The sequence below is a fragment of the Oncorhynchus masou genome, chromosome 22 (genome assembly GCF_036934945.1).
Source record: "Oncorhynchus masou masou isolate Uvic2021 chromosome 22, UVic_Omas_1.1, whole genome shotgun sequence".
Lineage (NCBI taxonomy): Eukaryota > Metazoa > Chordata > Actinopteri > Salmoniformes > Salmonidae > Oncorhynchus > Oncorhynchus masou.
The window spans coordinates 33,069,861-33,090,469 of NC_088233.1; the positions used below are offsets into that span (position 1 = coordinate 33,069,861).

General features: G+C 41.1%; 1 protein-coding gene across 3 annotated transcripts in view; it reads left to right on the top strand.

The window, feature by feature from the left end:
- Positions 1-17,613, top strand: part of LOC135509357 (chromodomain-helicase-DNA-binding protein 2-like) — a 41,206-nt gene extending 23,593 nt beyond the window's left edge. For 2 of the 3 annotated variants that reach the window (XM_064929953.1, XM_064929954.1), the window contains 26 exons: positions 47-171; positions 359-575; positions 676-765; positions 928-1,118; positions 1,254-1,442; positions 1,575-1,734; positions 1,966-2,118; positions 2,797-2,868; positions 3,510-3,659; positions 3,890-4,038; positions 7,311-7,407; positions 7,563-7,655; positions 7,777-7,950; positions 8,485-8,663; positions 8,750-8,931; positions 9,023-9,161; positions 10,110-10,260; positions 10,376-10,492; positions 10,675-10,797; positions 10,977-11,108; positions 11,341-11,454; positions 13,337-13,515; positions 13,693-13,792; positions 14,862-15,066; positions 15,203-15,461; positions 15,611-17,613. In XM_064929953.1, the coding sequence (XP_064786025.1) occupies positions 47-171; positions 359-575; positions 676-765; positions 928-1,118; positions 1,254-1,442; positions 1,575-1,734; positions 1,966-2,118; positions 2,797-2,868; positions 3,510-3,659; positions 3,890-4,038; positions 7,311-7,407; positions 7,563-7,655; positions 7,777-7,950; positions 8,485-8,663; positions 8,750-8,931; positions 9,023-9,161; positions 10,110-10,260; positions 10,376-10,492; positions 10,675-10,797; positions 10,977-11,108; positions 11,341-11,454; positions 13,337-13,515; positions 13,693-13,792; positions 14,862-15,066; positions 15,203-15,461; positions 15,611-15,902 (4,032 nt within the window). In that variant the 3' untranslated portion in view covers positions 15,903-17,613. The remainder of the gene's footprint in view (positions 1-46; positions 172-358; positions 576-675; positions 766-927; positions 1,119-1,253; positions 1,443-1,574; positions 1,735-1,965; positions 2,119-2,796; positions 2,869-3,509; positions 3,660-3,889; positions 4,039-7,310; positions 7,408-7,562; positions 7,656-7,776; positions 7,951-8,484; positions 8,664-8,749; positions 8,932-9,022; positions 9,162-10,109; positions 10,261-10,375; positions 10,493-10,674; positions 10,798-10,976; positions 11,109-11,340; positions 11,455-13,336; positions 13,516-13,692; positions 13,793-14,861; positions 15,067-15,202; positions 15,462-15,610) is intronic. The other variant, XM_064929955.1, reaches the window with a different exon arrangement.
- Positions 17,614-20,609: the final 2,996 nt, after the last annotated feature.

Sequence of the window (20,609 nt, forward strand, 5' to 3'; positions counted from 1 at the left end):
ATTGTCATTTTAGAACAGTGCAGTGATTTTCTTACTCTAATTTCAGGTGCTGAAACAGAGGCCCAGATTTGTTGCACTGAAGAACCAGCCATTGTACATTGGGGATGAGAACCTGCTGCTGAGAGATTACCAACTAGATGGACTGAACTGGCTGGCTCACTCCTGGTGCAGGTACACGTCAAGTCACGAGGAATGCTGTATTGAGAAACAGATTATTATGGTTTGGAACATCACATTCAGTGGTTATACTGATGCTTTACTGAGGTGTACTGTCAATTACCTGCCATTTAGATAGTTTGAATGTCATTTTTGTAAAAACACAAATGTGCACTAAGACTCCATGGTCGGTGTTTTTCAGGTGCAATAGTGTGATCCTGGCTGATGAGATGGGTCTGGGGAAAACCATCCAGACCATCTCATTCCTTTCCTACCTGTTCCACCAGCACCAGCTGTATGGGCCCTCTCTGGTGGTGGTGCCCTTATCCACCCTCACCTCCTGGCAGAGAGAGTTTGACACCTGGGCCCCCGACATGAACGTGGTGGTCTACCTGGGAGATGTGATGAGCAGGAAATCGGTATGGAAATCTGCTCTTTACAGAACTCTAAAGAAACGTTTTGATCTTGTGCCCAACTAAAAGTAAATGTTCCCCAATGCTTTGCTTTTGTGTTGGACAGATCCGTGACTATGAGTGGGTATGCCATCAGACGAAGAGAATAAAGTTCAATGCACTTATAACTACGTATGAAATTCTACTGAAAGACAAGGTAAGGCATCAGTAGTATTGCTTGGAAGTATTTTCATACAAATATGTTTAGAAATGAGCTTGGATTTGTACTTGCCAAAATAGTACACATTTTTATGGAAATAAAAAGTGAATTCTTTGAATGCAACTCTCTGCTGACTCTATTGGTGTGATCTGTCCATAGGCCGTGTTGGGGAACATAAACTGGGCCTTCCTGGGTGTGGACGAAGCTCACAGGCTGAAGAATGATGACTCCCTGCTGTACAAAACCCTGATCGAGTTCCGGTCCAACCACAGACTTCTAATCACAGGGACCCCACTGCAGAACTCTCTCAAAGAGCTGTGGTCCCTTCTGCACTTCCTCATGCCTGACAAGTATGTACTTATTTTATTATTAAATACATCAGATAAACTTTGGCAAATTCTGACTTTGAGAAGAACAGCCTATACATTTATATTAATTTACAGTAATCTTATCCCAATCCAATTGTACTTTTCCCCCTCCTGAAGGTTTGAGAATTGGGAGGATTTTGAAAGCGACCATGGTAAAGGGACTGACAATGGCTACCAGAGCCTCCACAAAGTCCTTGAGCCCTTCCTCCTGAGGCGTGTCAAGAAGGATGTGGAGAAATCCCTGCCTGCCAAGGTAGAACAGATCCTCCGTGTGGACATGTCCGCCGTGCAGAAGCAGTACTACAAGTATGTTCCCTCATATGTAGCTTTTCTCTCTATCAATGTTTGCCAGTCTGGACAGTTTATTTGAGCAGTATCTAAACTGTCTTACTCCTTGTCATTGAACTTAACTGGTGATGTGTTTTGTGATTGTTTCAGGTGGATTCTGACCAGGAACTTCAGAGCCTTGCAGAAAGGCACCCGAGGCAGCTCCTCTGGATTCCTCAACATCGTCATGGAGCTGAAGAAGTGCACTAACCATGGTTTCCTCATCAGGCAGCCCGAGGAAGAGTGTGACACTCAACAGGAGCACCTGCAGGTAGGACCAGCAATAAGAGCTCAACTCAACGCATTAAAGGTGTGTTATGTGAATTAGTCTTTATCTTGCAAATGATATGACTGTGAACTTATTATCTCCTCTGTTTTTGCTGTTTTGAATTTTGAGAAATACATAGATTAAAATAGCATGATTCCATGCAACCCACACTAATGTATTGGTTTGTTTAGCGGTGGAGAACAGATTTGACCTCTTACCTTGTGTGAATCTCAGGCATTGGTGAGGGGCAGTGGGAAGCTGGTGCTACTAGACAAGCTGCTGACCAGACTTCGGGAGAGGGGCAACCGAGTCCTCATCTTCTCCCAGATGGTGCGGATGTTGGACATTCTGGCTGAGTACCTGGCCCTGAAGCGTTACCCATTCCAGGTAGGGTATAACACAGCCCAGGGGATGGCAAGGCAGCAAGTCCAAACCTTCAGTAGTCTTCCTCCTGTTGTTCTTGTATTTAGTATCACTTCTCCTTGTTAGTTCTTTTACATCTCGATTATGTTTTGTTTATTCCATGTGTAACTCTGTGTTGTTGTATGTTTCAAACTGCTATGCTTTATCTTGGCCAGGTCGCAGTTGCAAATGAGAACTTGTTCTCAACTAGCCTACCTGGTTAAATAAAGGTGAAATTAAAAAAAATGTTATTCCATATTTATTATATTGACTTAGTGAAGGCGTTAACAGTAGAGGAGCTGTTGAGATATTGGAGCAGTGTTGGTGTCAACTCTGGTGTTAACCGGCTCATGTGTTAGTTTTGCAGCATACATGCACTGGCAGACTGATAGTATATATGGTTATTTTTATCCTCAAGTTATTTTTGATGGGGACTGACTGGTCCCCAAAGCCAGAGTGCCCACTGTCTTCATGCTGGGCTTTAGCATGGTTAAATCACTGTAGACATAGCTTTACTGCTGTATTGCTCTTTGACAATATGCTGCTTGCCTGATGGATCGTATAATGGCATGTATAGCTGAGCGTTGCTCAGTGGCATCTTAGGGCGGAGGGAGTTTCGGCAAGGTTCCAAGGTTTGAGGTCTCTCTCCTTCCCTCTTCTCAGCGCCTGGACGGTTCCATAAAGGGAGAAATACGAAAACAGGCACTTGACCACTTTAATGCTGAAGGCTCTGAGGTATGTAATCGGAACTATGTGATGTTTTAGCTGTTGCAGATTGGCGGGGTTGATAATTTCAGTGTTTATGTCAGCTCTGTATCTGCGTCAGGGCTTAGTTGTTATGTTTCAGTTACTCTGTGAATGATTATGCGCAAGGAGATGTGTATATATTGTCAAGATTACCATATTGATACTAGAATCTCATTTTCTTTGAATGTTAGGATTTTCCACGTCGAAATTATGATATTCTGTTAAGAAAAAAACTTTTCTTTAAGAAGTGATAACAACATATCTAATTACCCATACAATTAAAGCGGGCGGCAGGGTAGCCTAGTGGTTAGAGCGTTGGACTAGTAACCGAAAGGTTGCAAGTTCAAATCCCCGAGCTGACAAGGTACATCTGTGGTTCTGCCCCTGAACAGGCAGTTAACCCACTGTTCCTAGGCCGTCATTGAAAATAAGAATTTGTTCTTAACTGACTTGCCTAGTAAAATAAAGGTAAAATAAAAAAAGAAAAAGGCAACACTAACAATTATCACGCTTGACATGTTTTTCAACTTCAAGCATTTAATCCCTTTGCGATGTTCATCAGGTCGGCTGTGATGCACTATGTAAGGTGGTTAGTTTAAAAAATAAAATAATTTCTCCTCTCTGTCCAGGACTTCTGTTTCCTGCTGTCCACCAGGGCTGGAGGGCTGGGGATCAACCTGGCATCTGCAGACACTGTGGTCATCTTTGACTCTGACTGGAATCCCCAGAACGACCTGCAGGCTCAGGCCAGGGCTCACAGGATTGGCCAGAAGAAACAGGTAACCACAAATAGACCCATATTGATTCATTAGTATGGAGGGCAGGCTTGGCTAAGCACAAGCTGACTTGATTCTGCTAACTTGAGCAGAGTTGTCATGGAAATGTAGGTCTTTGCCAACTTTCCAAGTAAGACACAAGCATATCGCTACGCCTGCAATAACATCTGCTATATATATGGAATGTGACCAATTAACATTTGATTGAAATATCTCCTTGTCTCAATGAACAGGTGAATATCTATCGCTTGGTCACAAAGGGATCTGTGGAGGAAGACATTATTGAGCGAGCCAAGAAGAAGATGGTTTTGGACCATCTTGTCATTCAGAGAATGGACACCACTGGTCGAACTGTACTGGATAACAACTCTGGAAATTCTAAGTAGGGAAACTTTAACATGGAATTTGTTAGTCTGGATATAGCTTTATGTTTGACGAGTAACTTCTGAAAACATGAGATTCCTCATATTCTTAACCTCTCTGGTACACAGCTAGCGTCCCACCTCGACAACAGCCAGTGAAATTGCAGGGTGCCAAATTCAAAACAACAGAAATCCCATAATTAAAATTCCTCAAATATACAAGTATTATACACCATTTTAAAGAAACTTCTTGTAAATCCAACCACAGTGTCCGATTTCAAAAAGGCTTTACTGAGAAAGCACACCATTCGATTGTTAGGTCAGCACCTAGTCACAGAGAACCATTTTCCTGCCAAGGAGAGGGCTCACAAAAGTCAGAAATGGCAATTAAATTAATCACTAACCTTTACTCTTCATCAGATGGCAGTCATAGGACTTCATGTTACACAATACATATATGTTTTTTTCGATAAAGTTCATATTTATATCCAAAAGTCGCAGTTTACATTGGTGCATTATGTTCTGAAATGCATTGTCTCAAACAAACATCCGGTGAAAGTGCAGAGAGCCACATCAAATTACAGAAATACTCATCATAAACATTGATAAATGATACAACGCAGTGTTAAACATACAAATAAAGAAACTTCTCCTTAACTCCTCTATGATAGGGGGCAGCATTCAGAATTTTGGATGAAAAGCATGCCCAAATTCAACTGCCTGCTACTCATCCCCAGAAGATAAGATATGTATTATTAGTGGATTTGGATAGAAACCACTGAAGTTTCTAAAACTGTTTGATTCATGTCTGTGAGTATTACAGAACTTATTTGGCAGACGAAACCCCGAGGCCAGGTAACTTTTGAGATATGTTGTAGTAACGTTGCGCAAGTTAGAACAAGTGTTTTTCTGGATCAAACGCACCAAATAAATGGACATTTTGGATATATATCGACAGAATTAATCGAACAAAAGGACCATTTGTGATGTTTATGGGACATATTGGAGTGCCAACAGAAGAAGCTCGTGAATTATATATTATATAACAGAAGGCATGAATTATATATTTTTATTTCTGTGTTTTGTGTCGCGCCTGCAGGGTTGAAATATGCTTTTCTTTTTTTTGTTTACTGGGGTGCTATCCTCAGATAATAGCATTGTTTGCCTTCGCCGTAAAGCATCTTTGAAATCTGACACGTTGGCTGTATTCACAACAAGTGTAGCTTTAATTTGGTATATTGAATGTGTGATTTCATCAAAGTTACATTTTTATAGTAATTTATTTGATTTTGGCGCTCTGCATTTTCACTGGATGTTGGCCAGGTGGGACGCTACGGTCCCACATATCCCAGAGAGGTTTTAATGCAACCGCTGTGTCAGATTTCAAAAAGGCTTTATGGCGAAAGCACACTTTGCGATTATGTTAGGTCAGCACCTAGCCACAGAAACCCATACAGCCATTTTCCAGCCAAGGAGAGGGGCTCACAAAAGTCAGAAATAGCATTACAATTAATCACTTACCTTTGATCTTCATCTGGTGGCACTCCCATGTCTCCATGTTAGACAATAAATGTTCATTTTGTTCGATAATGTCCCTCTTTATGACCAAAAACCTCCTTTTTGTTTGAGCTTTTTGTCCAGTAATCTGAATGCTTAATTAACCTCTCTAGGGTATGTGGGACGCTAGAATCCCACCTGGCCAACATCAAGTGAGATTGCAGAGCTCCAAATTCAAATACAGAAATATTCATTATAAAAATTTAGAAAACAAAACATATTTTACATAGGTTTAAAGATGAACTTCTTGTGAATCCAACCACTGTGTCAGATTGTTAAAATGCTTTACGGCAAAAGCATACCTTACAATTATTTGAGAACATAGCCCAGCAGACAAATCATTACAAACAGTAACCAGCGAAGTAGAAGAGTTACACAATTCAGAAATAGAGAGAAAATTAATCCCTTACCTTTGATGATCTTCATATGGTTGCACTCAGAAGACATTAATTTACTTAATAAATGTTCCTTTTGTTCGATAGTCTTCTTATATCCAAAAACTTCAGTTTTGTTCGTGGGTTTTCTTCAGTAATACACAGGCTCAAACGCAGACAAAATATCCAAATTGTATCCGTGAAGTTCATAGAAACATGTCAAACGATGTTTATATTCAATCCTCAGGTTGTTTTTTAGCCTAAATAATCGATAATATTTCAACCGGACAATAACGTTGTCAATATAAACGGTAAAAAAAAAAGGTACTCTCTCGGTATCACGCATGAAAAAGCTCTGTGACACGGCAGGGTCCACTCATTCCGACTCCCCTTACTCCCTATTTTTTCAGAATACAAGCCTGAAACTATTTCTAAAGACTGTTGACATCTAGTGGAAGGCATAGGAACTGCAATGTGAGTCCTAAGTCAATGGATACTGCAATAGCATTGAATAGAAAACTACAACAACAAAAAAACTATTTCCTGAATGGATTTTTCTTAGGTTTTTGCCTGCCAAATCAGTCCTGTTATACTCAGACACTATTTTAACAGTTTTGGAAAGTTTTTAGTGTGTTCTATCCAAATCTACCAGCATATCATATCTTCTGGGCCCGAGTAGCAGGCAGTTTAATATGGGCATGCTTTTCATCCAAAATTCCGAATGCTGCCCCCTACCCTAGAGAAGTTAAGGAGCGTGCACTAAGTCCAGTCGAAAGGTAAAAAGAAATGTACAATAAAAGTTAGTAGAAACATGCCAAACGATGTTTAAAACCAATCCTCCAGTTTTTGTCATAAGTAATCAATAATATTTAAACCGGACAAAAGCTTTGTCAATAGACAAAGAGAAACAAGAAAGGTGAGTTCCCCATCAGGAGCATGGCTGATGTATGGAAATTTCCACTGGCCACTGATTGAAAGTGCTGTATCTCCCTAATTTTTCAGAGTAAAAGTCTGAAACAATGCCTAAAGACTGGCCACATGTAGAAGAAGCCATAGAGCTCGTGAACTGGGTCCAAAGTCTTTGTATGGTGCATAGGCTTTCAATGGAAAAATAGCCTTTCAAAATAATAGTACTTCCTGGTTGGATTTTCCTTGGGTTTTCGTCTGCCATATCAGTTCTGTTATACTTACAGACATTATTTTAACAGTTTTGGAAAGGTTAGTGTTTTCTATCTAATTATGTGTATCCTAGCTTCTGGGCCTGAGTAGCAGGCAGTTTATTTTGGGCACGCTTTTCATCCAAAATTCCGAATGCTGCCCCCTACCCTAGTGAAGTTAACAACCTCAACTTCTTTTCACAGTTCCAACCCATTCAACAAAGATGAGTTGACTGCCATCCTGAAGTTTGGAGCTGAAGATCTATTCAAAGAGGCAGAAGGAGAGGAGACTGAACCTACGGTACATAGACACATTTCTATTGATTATGTGCTTTGAAAAGTGTTGAAACCGGTAATTCGTAAGAGTATTAATGACAGATTTTAATACTTCCATATTTGCCAAATGTCTGTGTTATTTGTAATTTACCTTGTGCTGTTCTCTTTTGGCCCTTGCAGGAGATGGATATTGATGAGATCTTGCGGTTGGCTGAAACCAGAGAAAGCGACCACGGATCCAGTGCCACAGATGAGCTTCTCTCTCAGTTCAAGGTACCTAGTAGTTGATCCAACTCTGAGCCTGATTTGGACCAAATCTGCAGGAATATCTTTAGCTACTACACTAGCCACTCTACTCCCAGTCTGACAGTACATATGTTCTGTGTTCCTCCAGGTGGCCAACTTCTCCAACATGGAGGAGAGTGCTCCAGACCTGGTGGAGCGGACGGTACCTGACTGGGACGACATCATCCCTGAGGACCAGAGGAGGAAGCTGGAGGAGGAGCAGAAGCAGAAGGAGATGGAGGACATCTACATGCTGCCCAGGAGCAGGAGCTCCAACAAGAGGGTAAGCAGGAGAGAACACACAAACATCTCACGTTAGGTCTTCTCTCTAGAACAGGCGCACGATGTGACTGCTACATGGTGCAGCACAGTTGGCTGTGTGTGTGAAGGGGCTTTCCTAGTGTGCTGCTGAGCTGTGTACTCTACTGATCTCAGTCAGGGGGATATGATGGGGTGGTTATGAGTAATGAGGTTTTTACTGCCTGCCTCGGTGTAGGTGATTCCACTGTGTGTGAATCTACCGCATAAGAAGCTTCCCTTAATAAATCATTAGGTTTTATTTCAGTGGGTCTTTCTATCACAATATCCTCTCCTGTTGAAGATCTAAATGCATGGAAGAGTCATCTCGAAATGATTCAATATGGAGATAAATTATCATTATTGATGATTAGATTTGATTATGATTTTATTTCTTATTGTAAAAGCACATAATTTAAGCATTTAGAAGTATCCATAACACTAAAAGCCACTTGGCAACTACATTCAGTAGGAATTAGGTTTTGCTTGTTGTGTCTGAAGGTTGTCTTGTGTCTTGCAGCCCCATGCTAATGACAGTGACAGTGACATTGGCTCCAAGCTGAAGCACCGTTCCTCAGGCTCTGAGAGCGAGACGGACGACAGCGGCGATGACAAGAAGCCAAAGAGGAGAGGCAGGCCCAGAGCCCGCAAGAACAACGTGGAGGGTTTTACTGATGCAGAGATCCGCAGGTACAGTATGTAGGTGTCTTTATACATTAAACCAAATGGTTTCTCAAAGTTTCATTAAATAGTTAAGTTTAATGTTTTACTCTTTCCTTTATCAGGTTCATCAAGGCTTACAAGAAATTTGCAGCTCCGCTTGAAAGGCTAGAGTGCATTGCCCGGGACTCTGAGCTGGTGGAAAAATCCCAGGCAGACCTGAAGAGACTGGGAGAGCTGATCCACAACAGCTGTGTGACTGCTGTCCAAGAGCACGAAGAGCACCTCAAAGAGAACCCCAGTGAAGGTGTGACATTCTGACTGTCTGCATGACTCAGTTTTTGGGGAATTATGGCTAACAAGTGTTGTTTTTACTCATGTATACCCTGTTCCTTTAGCCAAAGGTCCTGGGAAGCGCAGAGGTATAAACATCAAAATCTCAGGAGTGCAGGTTAATGCCAAGTCCATCATTCAGCATGAGGAGGAGTTTGAGCCATTGCACAAAGTTGTGCCAGCTAATCCTGCTGAGAGAAACAAGTAAGATACCATTGCAGGTATATCTGAGGCATGTGAATCATTTTATCAGATGAATATGCAGAGAAAATAAATATTCCTATACGAGTTGAAAATGGTAGATTTGGACACTGATGTGAGTAAATCAAAACACAGTAGCTGTACAGTAACATGCTATACATGACGACAGAGCGTAGGGTCTCCGCTTCACAGCTCTGTATGGGTTTTGACTGACAGCCGTTCTGAACTTGAGCCTCTACGTGCAAATTGAATTTGCAGATTGCGATTTTGTACTAGATTTTGAACTGCGTAAACAACAGTAATTTTGTGATGGGGGGTTTTAGGGCTGTGTTCAAAACAATTAGTGTGCTTACTCTAGTTCATCAACGGCACAGCTAGGAGAGCTCAATTTAAAAAAAAAAAAAGAGACATTTTTTAAAGACTTTTCTTTGAGTCATAAAAGTGCATTGAAATTACTTAGGAACTGTGCACACTTTGGAGAGGTGTTAGACTACCTGGAGACACCAGTTTGATCTCTCATTCAAACCATTTCTTTGTCTTATGTTGCAACTACCCCAAATTTTCTAAGAAAAATCTTACCATGTTACTGACTGAGTATTTTCAGATTTCGTTATCAACAAATACGTCTAATACAGTAAATGTAAAATCCACAAAAAAACAGTGTAGTGTTTGGATTGTCTTGTCAGGTGAACTGTTGTCTGTACCTCTAGTCTAATAATTTACCATAATCTCCTAACTGTTCCCTTTTAATTGCTACCATGGTTCCCTTTTAATTGTTCCATATTTTTTTCCTGTTAGAAACATTTCAATGTATCCCTATCCATATAGGCCAATTCCTACAACTGTAAAGGGTTAAAGTTGTAACAACTGATGCAGACACCAGAGCATTATCTTGATGGGCAGCAGTAGTAGCAGAGGGTTTGACCACCTCTCCTCCTCTTCCTGCCATAGGTTCCAACTGACTTGCAGAGTGAAGGTGCCACACTTTGACGTGGACTGGGATCTGCAGGATGACACTCAACTGTTGCTGGGGGTCTATGAGCATGGCTACGGCAACTGGGATCTGATGAAGACCGATCCGGATCTCAAACTTGCAGACAAGGTAACCATCAGAATATCAGAATCAAATATTTCTCAGATAGCTGTGGAACTCAGTAAAGCGGTGTGGGTGCATTTTATTCTTCTGGTAACAAATTGTATTAAAATCTGTATTCCAGATTCTCCCCGATGACCCAGATAAGAAACCCCAAGGGAAGCAGTTGCAGGGCAGAGTGGACTATCTTCTGAAGACGTTGAAGAAAGAAGTGGACAGTAAAGAAGTCACTAAGGACGAGGTAAGCAAAGACCTCGCTGCTCTGTTTATCAGGACCATAGGGAATGGTAATGCCTATGCATCTGAACCCCTTGGATTATCTATATGCAAATCCATTCAATAATGCTCTTCCTTACATTCTGTCTGGTATTGGTCTCTTCACAATAGAGCACATATCCCCTTGGCTGATCATATCCCCCCCAGGTCAAAGTGAAGCAGAGGAAGCCTCGGGTGAAGAAGGAGAACAAGGCCCCTAAAGATGAGCAGGGAAATTACATTTCCTCCCCTCGCCTGTCAGACAACCCCTCCGAGGAAGGGGAGGTGAGGGTAAGTCACCTCGAAAGACCCAGCACAACCTGCCTATAAAACCCACCTGCCTTTTTACAAGGGAATTTCCTGTGGGTTACAGAATACCGGGATAGAGAACACAATGGCAACATGATGCAGTCTTTGTAATCCACCAGAACTGGTTTACTTATTTACCTTTCTGCTCTTTATTTAACCAGGATGACGGGACAGAAAAAACTCCCTCAAAGAAGAGACAGAAGAAAAAGGATAACAAAGAGAACAAAGAAAAACAGGGAACTCCTAAAAAAGATGTGGAAAAAGACAAACGTCCCAAGACAAAAAAAGAAAAGGTACTTTAGCAGTCGTGAACTTTATGCATTGTGCTGCGGTAGTATAAAATTTCACACCCACTAACCTTTCCTGTGTCTGAACAAATGGGGAACTTTTGTTAGATGGGTGGATGAACAGATTAGGTTATCAGATTGTTCTTTGACCAGCAGGTTGAAGTATGGCTGTGCAGGTGTTTGTGTGAAGATCTGTGTTGCCCTGCTGAGTGGTGTCTGTTGTTTGTCTGTGTTTCAGGCTAAAGGAGCCAAAGGGAAGAAGCCCCAGGGGCCGGTCCATATTACTGCTGGAAGTGACCCTGTTCCCATCGGAGAGGATGACGACGAGCTGGACCAGGAGACCTTCAGCATTGTGAGTTATTACACCATGTCCCTGCTGACATGGACATAAGGATATATTATTCACTACATACAAGACTAATGTAGGTGTTAATAACATTTAACTTCTCATGACTCTCAAACCCGCATGCGGTAGCATATCCATAGCCTCAAAATAATTAGCATAACGCAGCAGACAAATCTTCCTATTCATGAAAATCTCAAATGAAATATATTGAGACACAGCTTAGCCTTTTGTTAATTACACTGTCATCTCAGATTTTCAAAATATGCGTTACAGCCAACGCTAGACAAGCATTTGTGTAAGTTTATCATGGCATAATGCTATGGCTAGGCTCTGCTACCAGCAGGCAACATTTTCACGAAAATAAGAAAAGCAATCAAATTAAATCATTTACCTTTGAAGAACTTCAGATGTTTTCACTCAGGAGACTCCCAGTTAGATAGCAAATGTTCCTTTTTTCCAAAAATATTATTTTTGTAGGCGAAATAGCTCCGTTTGATCTTCACGTTTGGCTGAGAAATCGACCGGAAAATGCAGTCACGAAAACGCTGAACTTTTTTCCAAATTAGCTCCATAATATCGACAGAAACATGGCAAACGTTGTTTAGAATCAATCCTCAAGGTGTTTTTCACATATCTATTCGATGATATATCCGTCGGGACAATTGGTTTCTCATAAGAAGCGATTGGAGAAATGGCTACTTGTGTACTTTACTCAAGATTTTCTGCGGGAGCCATCATATGACCACTTGCTAAATGTGGTCCCTTACGGCTATTCTTTAACATAAATGCGTAAAAAGACATCACAATGCTGTAGACACCTTGGGGAATACGTAGAAAATGTAAGCTCATTTGTAGCTCATTCACAGCCATATAAGGAGTCATTGGCATGAGGCGGTTTCAAAAAATGCAGCACTTCCTGATTAGATTTTTATCTGGATTTTGCCTGTAACATCAGTTCTGTTGCACTCACAGACAATATCTTTGCAGTTTTGGAAACGTCAGTGTTTTCTATCCAAAGCTGTCAATTATATGCATAGTCGTATCTTTTCGTGACAAAATAGCTTGTTTAAAACGGAAACGTTTTTTTATCCAAAAATGAAAATACTGCCCCTAGAGTCGCAACAGGTTTTAAGCAATAAGGCCCGGAGTAGGTGTGGTTATATGACCACAACTACGGGCTGTTCTTAGCAGTGGTATATCGGCCATAAAACACAACCCCTGAGGTGCCTTGTTGCTATTATAAACTGGTTACCAATGTAATTAGAATAGTAAACAATTAGTTTTGCGTCATAATGTTGGTAAATTGTCTCATACCATGGCTTTCAGGAGCCAAACTAGTCATTTAGCAGACGCTTTTATCCAGAGCAACTTATAAGAGCAATTACACACACCAGATTTTTCACCAAGTCGGCTTGGGGATTCGAACAAGTGGCCTTTCAGTTTCCGGCCCAACACTCTGAACCGCTAGGCTACCTGCCGCCAACCATAAGCCATTTAACGTGTCAAGCATAATGGAGGTGTCGTTACAAATGTAAGATCTTCATTTGATCACTCTTTTGTTATTGAGAATTGTTCTGCACAGCAGGAAATGCAAACTTGTAGTGTGTTTTAGTTTTTATAAGGCTTCTAAAGTTTGCAATTTCAACTTTGAAATCTGACTTGATTTGCCCTCACAAAAAAATGTTTAAATCCCTACAAAAATGTCCATTAATTATAATCCACATAATAATTAACATTTACTGTTGCTGCAGGATTATTGTCCTGCTGTAGCAAACTGGATCAAATTCAGATCCTTTCACCTGTACAGAGGAGGATAATTGAAACATATGGATCATTTTTGACTAAGAGCTCACTTTTACTTAGCTGAGTAAACTGTGTGTCTGTCCAGTGTAAGGAGCGCATGAGGCCGGTGAAGAAGGCTCTGAAACAGCTGGATAAGCCTGACGAGGGCCTGTCTGTTCAGGAGCAGCTCCAACACACACGCACCTGCCTGCTGAAGATAGGAGACCGCATCACTGAGTGCCTTAAAGCCTACAGCGACCCAGAGCATGTCAAAACATGGCGTCGGTAAGCCCTCATTCAACCACAAGATAGTTGTTTGCATTGAAGGTTTGATTATGAAACCTACTCCGTGGTCATTTAGGTCAGTCTTATGTTTTTAATTCTGATACCATTTGAGTTTCATTAAAATCGTTCTCCATATTAAGGGTAACTCTTACTAAGATGTCTCTCTTTGTTTGGCAGGAATCTCTGGATTTTTGTGTCCAAGTTCACAGAGTTCGGAGCGAGGAAGCTTCACAAGCTGTACAAGATGGCTCAGAAGAAGCGGTCTCAGGAGGAGGAGGTGAGCTGATCTCTTTTCTCCCAGTATCAACTAGTGCTGAGTGGTAAACCGATCGTTCGCTTTTTTTCTGGTTATTAAACAACTAATTGCCCGGCAGCGGTTCAATTATTTGAATTCCATTTTTTTTTGTGAGCCTAAATATTCAACCTAGTTTAGCGCAGAAACGTGGTAATCAACTCCAGTGGCCGTTGAGCCATTTTTTTTCCCAGCTCGTAGACGGATCAGACAGAAAGAGGCGAAGCCAGAGGGTTACACTCTCACCAAATCTGTCCAAAATAAACCCAATGCGTTTCTGTGGGCTTATTTTGGACCTGAACTTTTAGCCTGCCTTTCGGATGACGACTAGCATTATTAGGGCATAGACATGAACATCTCGTCATTGTATACAGATCTCTGGACAGATACACTTTTACACCCGTTACGTCAGATTCACACAGAACGCATGTGAGCACAATGTACACAACATAACGACAAGAGGGACAGAGACACTTTGAAGAAATAGTGAAACTATTTTGCCAAAACAGCTGCGGCATGAGCAGGCTAGTTATATAGGATTACTAAAGACTGTTCGGTATTGGGAGTGCACAACATTAGATGGCCTGGCTGGCTGACTGTTAGTGCCTGAGATGAGATGATTACTTTTAAGGAATGAAAAAGAGTAGTCATCAAATAAAAACAAAATAATATACACAACTGACTTTTTTTAATTATTATTTCATAGTAATTTTCTATTTTTCTATTGATGTCTATACAATGTGGACCTGATGGAGACAATGAGTATCTTCTATGTTTTGCCAATTGAATGTTTGCAATTCTTTGCTTTGGAATTTCCATTAAAATGTCTAAAATTATTATACTGTCATTATTTCACAATACATTTTTTTATGTTTATTGAAACTGAAAACCATGATTACTTTTTAAGAATCACAATGTCCTCAAAAAGCATTAATCGCTCAGCACTAATCAAAACTTTCAGGTTTTTGTAACAAGTACAGTCAGCCAATCATTTATCTGATCTTTTTGCTCAGTCCTCTGCTTAACCCTTCCATTGTCCTTTGCTCATTTTCAGAAGGAGCATAAAAAAAAGGGGGATGACCCGTCGGGCAAGAAGAAGTCTTTCAGAGCAGAGGCGTCTAGTTCCAGTCGAGACTCCACCGGCACCCAGCCATCGTCTAAGTCTCATCCAGGCATGCCTCGCCCCTCTCCCACATCCCCCCAAGGTCACCACAGAGAAGGCTATAACAAATCCAACAACAGACACTTTGGAAATGATGGTAAGAGCTGTTTATTTGGTCTTATCAAATCTGAAGTATACAATTCTACAACTTGGCAGCAATTGTGAGGATTTCTAATTTTAGAAATGAGCACAACATATCTCATGGCCCACTGTATTTTATCTCATGATTCCAGATCGAGGAGATTGGCAGAGAGATCGTAAATACAACTACCCTGGAAATAGCAATCAATCCTGGCAAGGCGAGCGACAACATCCATATGACGCCCATCGGTATAAGGACCATCACTATGGCGACCGTCATCCACGTGAAGACTCCTACCGCAGTAGCTGTAGTAGTTACCGTAGCGGCAGCAGCAACTCCCCGCGGAAGAGGCCATATGACCAGTATGACAACGACCAGGATCACAGGGACCGCCGGGCCTATTATGACAGGTGAGAAACACTCACAATTAGGCCTCATCTTTTCAAACCCAATAATGTCTAGATTATGTATTGGAATGTAATGCTAAAACCATAAGTGTTGTGGTAGCTTGTAGCTCTGTAGTCGTAAGCTTTGTAAGACATCATCCCTCTCACTTCAGACATCCAGACGCTAAGCGTAGACGCGGCGATGACTTCCGTCCTCCCCAAGACTTCAGGAGTGGAGGAGGCCATCCCCAGGACTTCAGGGGGAGGATGCTGGAGCAAAGGGGGCCAACAGGGCAAGAACACTTCACCCGGCCCTATCCAGACAACAAACCCCCTCCCCTGCTGGACCCACGCTCCCCACAGGCTCAGAAGTCCCCCCAGGACTCACGCTCGCCAAACGCAGAGCGGACTGCAGAGCGTAAAGCAGCAGGGGCTGATTTAAACTGGAACAACAGGAAGACATGAGGCCTGTCACTGAATGGAAAGGTGTTTTCCAGGTGAGGAACACAGTGGTGCTGCTGAAGGACAGGTCTGGGCTGGCGAGACTCACTGTTTCGCTTGGCCAGACAACCTCAGTCGGAAACGGAATTGACAAGTACTCTGTTTACCAGCAAACACCAAACTCTCCACATCCCTCCCCCAGGTGTGATTGTGGTAACGATCTGTGTCTGTGCCCATGTAGAAAAGTGTTCAACATTATGGAATATGTATCACACTAAGCAATGTTTTTGTTGAAATGACAGATAATCAGTCAGTGTTAGTGATGAGTCTGTAGAATGCCTATGGATAGTTAGTCCTATGGACTATTATGTGGGGAAAAATTGATGATGACTGATCTGGAAACATTGAAGTGTCTGAAGTATTTAGCCTTTTAAATGTTAGCGGTATGGGATTATTCCCAAATACTTTTATTTTTTTGAGTTTAGCTTTATGCCATTATAATAAAAGTAATGTTTATTCATCTTGACCTGGTTATGAAACTATCATTTCATAAAGAGATGCCCATTCTTTCCCGAATCAAAATAAGTGCATCCTTCTGTCTAAATTGAAGACGAATAGTAAGTTAGTCACACCAGTACCTAGTTCTCAGAATTGCTATTTAAAGTGTTTTAATGAGCATTTGTCATTAGTGTTGATAATCATTCTTCTGTAAAGACATTCATTGCCATTGTCGTTTTGTTTATGATAACCACTGACCCGCTAATAAGTTAAGGACCTAATGAGAAGGACATGTTTATAAACATTATTTAAGGTAATTTGTTGTGCAAAGCTTCAGAAGAACACTGACTGTTAAAGCTATCCCTAACCGTTTATTTGTAGGTGTGCAAAGAATTTGCAATTTAAACCATATTTCTCTCTATCCTATGTATGAATGGTACTTTTGCATCTTACATTGCACAATTAGTACTGCACTCTACTGGCTTAGTCAACCCGTAAAAGTATTGCGCTATGTTTGAGAAGAATCTGGAAATCATTTTTTCATTTTCTATAGTTATGTGACACAGTGACAGCAGTGTAACCACTGACCGATTTTCTAAGGTACACTTGAGTGTTTACGGATGTGGTTGATGACAAGCTGTTATTGGTCATTCTGTTTTAGTGCCAAACCAGAGACTGGCCCTGCTGTGGTTCTTATGATTTCTGGTGTGCTTCTCCATTTGTGCCTTATTTCTGTGTATATTTTCATACTGTATATCCTACTGGACACATGTCAATTCAATGTAATTTCATTGAAATGACATGGAAACAACTGATTTAACCAGTGTGTGTGCCCAGTGGGATGGGTTATGGACATTTACTGTACTCTTCTACAGAGATGATGCAGCATTTCTTGAGATTGTTCTCTATGGATGATTGTGTAACGTGACATGCTTGTTAAGCGAAGACTGGTGGTAGGAACAAAATTATATTGTTTGTCATGTTCTTCTGCAACTCCCCAAAAGATCTTGGGAAAAATGATTTACACAGATGAATCAGTGTTATGTCCTCTGTGGGCATATCTGATAGAAGGAATAGCCAACCAACACCACCTTCCTTTTCTCCACGCTACAGTCCCTGGAGTTGTGTTTTTGAAAACAAGCCTAAATAATTTATATTTGTGAGAAAGCCACTCCACGTAAAATATACTGTCAATATGTTTATAGACATATGTATTAAACTTTGCTACATTATAAAACATATGTTCACTGTTGTTTTTTCATCCAGTATAGTCTAAGACCTAAAGGCGTCCATCCGCATGCTTCGCATCTGGGACAGTTCTTGCCTATATTATGACAAGTTTGTGTATGTATGTCCAGTTGAAGTCGGATGTTTACATACACTTAGGTTGGAGTCATTAAAACGCATTTTTCAACTACTCCACATGTCTTGTTAACAAACTGTAGTTTTGGCAAGTCTGTTAGGACAACTACTTTGTGCATGACATGTAATTTTTCCAACGATGTTTACAGATTATTTCACAATCCCAGTGGGTCAGAAATGTACATGCACTAAGTCGACTGCCTTTAAACAGCTTGGGAAAAATCCAGAAAATTGTCATGGCTTTAGAAGCTTCTGATAGGCTAATTGACAATATTTGAGTCAATTGGAGGTGTACCTGTGGATGAATTTCAAGGACTACATTTGAATTCAGTGCCTCATTGCTTGACATCATGGGGAAATCAGCCAAGACTTCCACAAGTCTGGTTCATCCTTGGGAGCAATTTCCAAACGCCTGAAGGTACCACGTTCATCCGTACTAACAATAGTAGGCAAGTATAAACACCATGGGACCTCTCATCCGTCATACCGCTCAGGAAGGAGACGCATTCTCTCCTAGAAATTAACGTACTTTGGTGCGAAAAGTGCAAATCAATCCCAAACGGCAGCAAAGGAGCTTGCGAAAATGCTGGAGTAAACGGGTACAAAAGTATCTATATCCACATTTAAACGAGGCCTATATCGCCATAACCTGAAAGGCTGTGCAGCAAAGAAGAATCCACTGCTCCAAAACCGCCATAAAAAAGCCAGACTATGGTTTGCAGCTACACATAGGGACAAAGATTGTACTTTTTGGGGAAATGTCCTCTGTTCTGATGAAACAAAAATAGCTGTTTGGCCATATTGGCCATGATGTTTGGAGGAAAAAGGGGGAGGCTTGCAAGCCGAAGAACACCTTCCCAAACGTGAAGCACGTCGGTGGCTCCATCCTGTTGTGGGGATGCTTTGCTGCAGGAGGGACTGGTGTACTTCACAAAATAGATGGCATCATGAGGGGAAAATTAAGTGGATATATTGAAGCAACATCTCAAGACATCAGTCAGGAAGTTAAAGCTTGGTCGCAAATGGGTCTTCCAAATGGACAATGACCCCAAGCACACATCCAAAGTTGTGGAAAAATGGCTTAAGGACAACAAAGTCAAGGTATTGGAGTTGCCATCACAAAGCCCTGACCTCAATCCTATGGAAATTTTGTGGGCAGAACTGAAAAAGCGTGTACGAGCAAGGAGGCCTACAAACCTGACTCAGTTACACCAGCTCTGTCAGGAGTAATGGGCCAAAATTCACCCAACTTATTGTGGGAAGCTTGTGGAGGGCTACCTGAAACGTTTGACCCAAGTTAAACAATTTAAAGGCAATGCTACCAAATATTAATTGAGTGTATGTAAACTTCTGACCCACTGAGAATGTGATGAAAGAAATAAAAGCTGAAAGAAATAATTCTCTCTACTATTATTCTGACATTTCACATTCTTAAAATAACGTGGTGATCCTAACTGACCTAAAACAGAATTTTTACTCAGATTAAATGTCAGGAATTGTGAAACTGAGTTTAAATGTATTTGGCTACGGTGTATGTAAACGTCCGACTTCAACTGTGTGTACCAGTCAACATTTTGGACACCTACTCATTCAATAGTTTCTTTATTTTCTCTATTTACTACATTGTAGAATAATAGCGAAGACAGCACTATGAAATAATAAATATGACATTATGTAGTAACAAAAAAGTATTAAGCAAATCTAAATATATTTTATATTTGAGAATCTTCAAGGTAGCCACCCTTTAACTTGACAGCTTTGCCCACTTGTGGCATTCTCTCAACCAGCTTCACCTGGAATGCTTTTCCAACAATCTTGAAGTTCCCACATATGCTTTTCCTTCACTCTGCTGTCCAACTCATCCCAAACTATCTCAATTGGGTTGAGGTCGGGTGATTGTGAAGGGCAGGTCATCTGATACAGCACTCCATCACTCTCCTTGGTCATATAGCCCTTACACAGCTTGTTGTGTTGGGTCATTGTCCTATTGAAAAACAAAAACACTGAGCACAAACCAGATGGGATGGAGTATCGCTGTAGAATGCTGTGGTAGCCATGCTGGTTGAGTGTGCCTGGAATTCTAAATAAATCACTGACAGTGTCACCAGCAAAGCATCATCACACATGCTTCACGATGGGAACCACACATGCAGAGATCATCCGTTCACCTTCTCTGCATCTTACAAAGACATCTCAAATCTGGACTCATCAGACCAAAGGACAGATTTTGACCAGTCTATTGACCGTTGCTCGTGTTTCTTGGCCCAAGCAAGTCTCTTCTTCTTATTGGTGTCCTTTAGTAGTGGTTTCTTTGCAGCAATTCAACTATGAAGGCCTGATTCACACAGTGTCCTCTGAACAGTTGATGTTGAGATGTGTGAACTCTGTGAAGCATTTATTTGGGCTGCAATCTGAGGCGCAGTTAACTCTAATGAGGTAACTCTAGGTCTTCCTTTCCTGTGGCAGTCCTCATGAGAGCCAGTTTCAGCATAGCGCTTGATGGTTTTTGTGACTGCAGTTGAAGAACCTAAGTTCTTGAAATGTTCCGGATTGACTGACCTTCATGTCGTATAGTAACGAGGGACTGTCGTTTCTGTGTTTATTTGAGATGTTCTTGCCATGATACGGACTTGGTCTTTTACCAAATAGGGCTATCTTATGTATACCAGCCCTACCTTGTCACAACACAACTGATTGGCTCAAATACATTAAAAAAGGAAAGAAATTCCACAAATTCACTTTTAACAAGGCACACCTGTTCATTGAAATGAATTCCAGGTGACTACCTCATGAAGCTGGTTGAGAGAGTATTTTGATTTGTTTATAATAGTTGTTTTTTCCATGTATTATTCCATATGTGTTATTTCATAG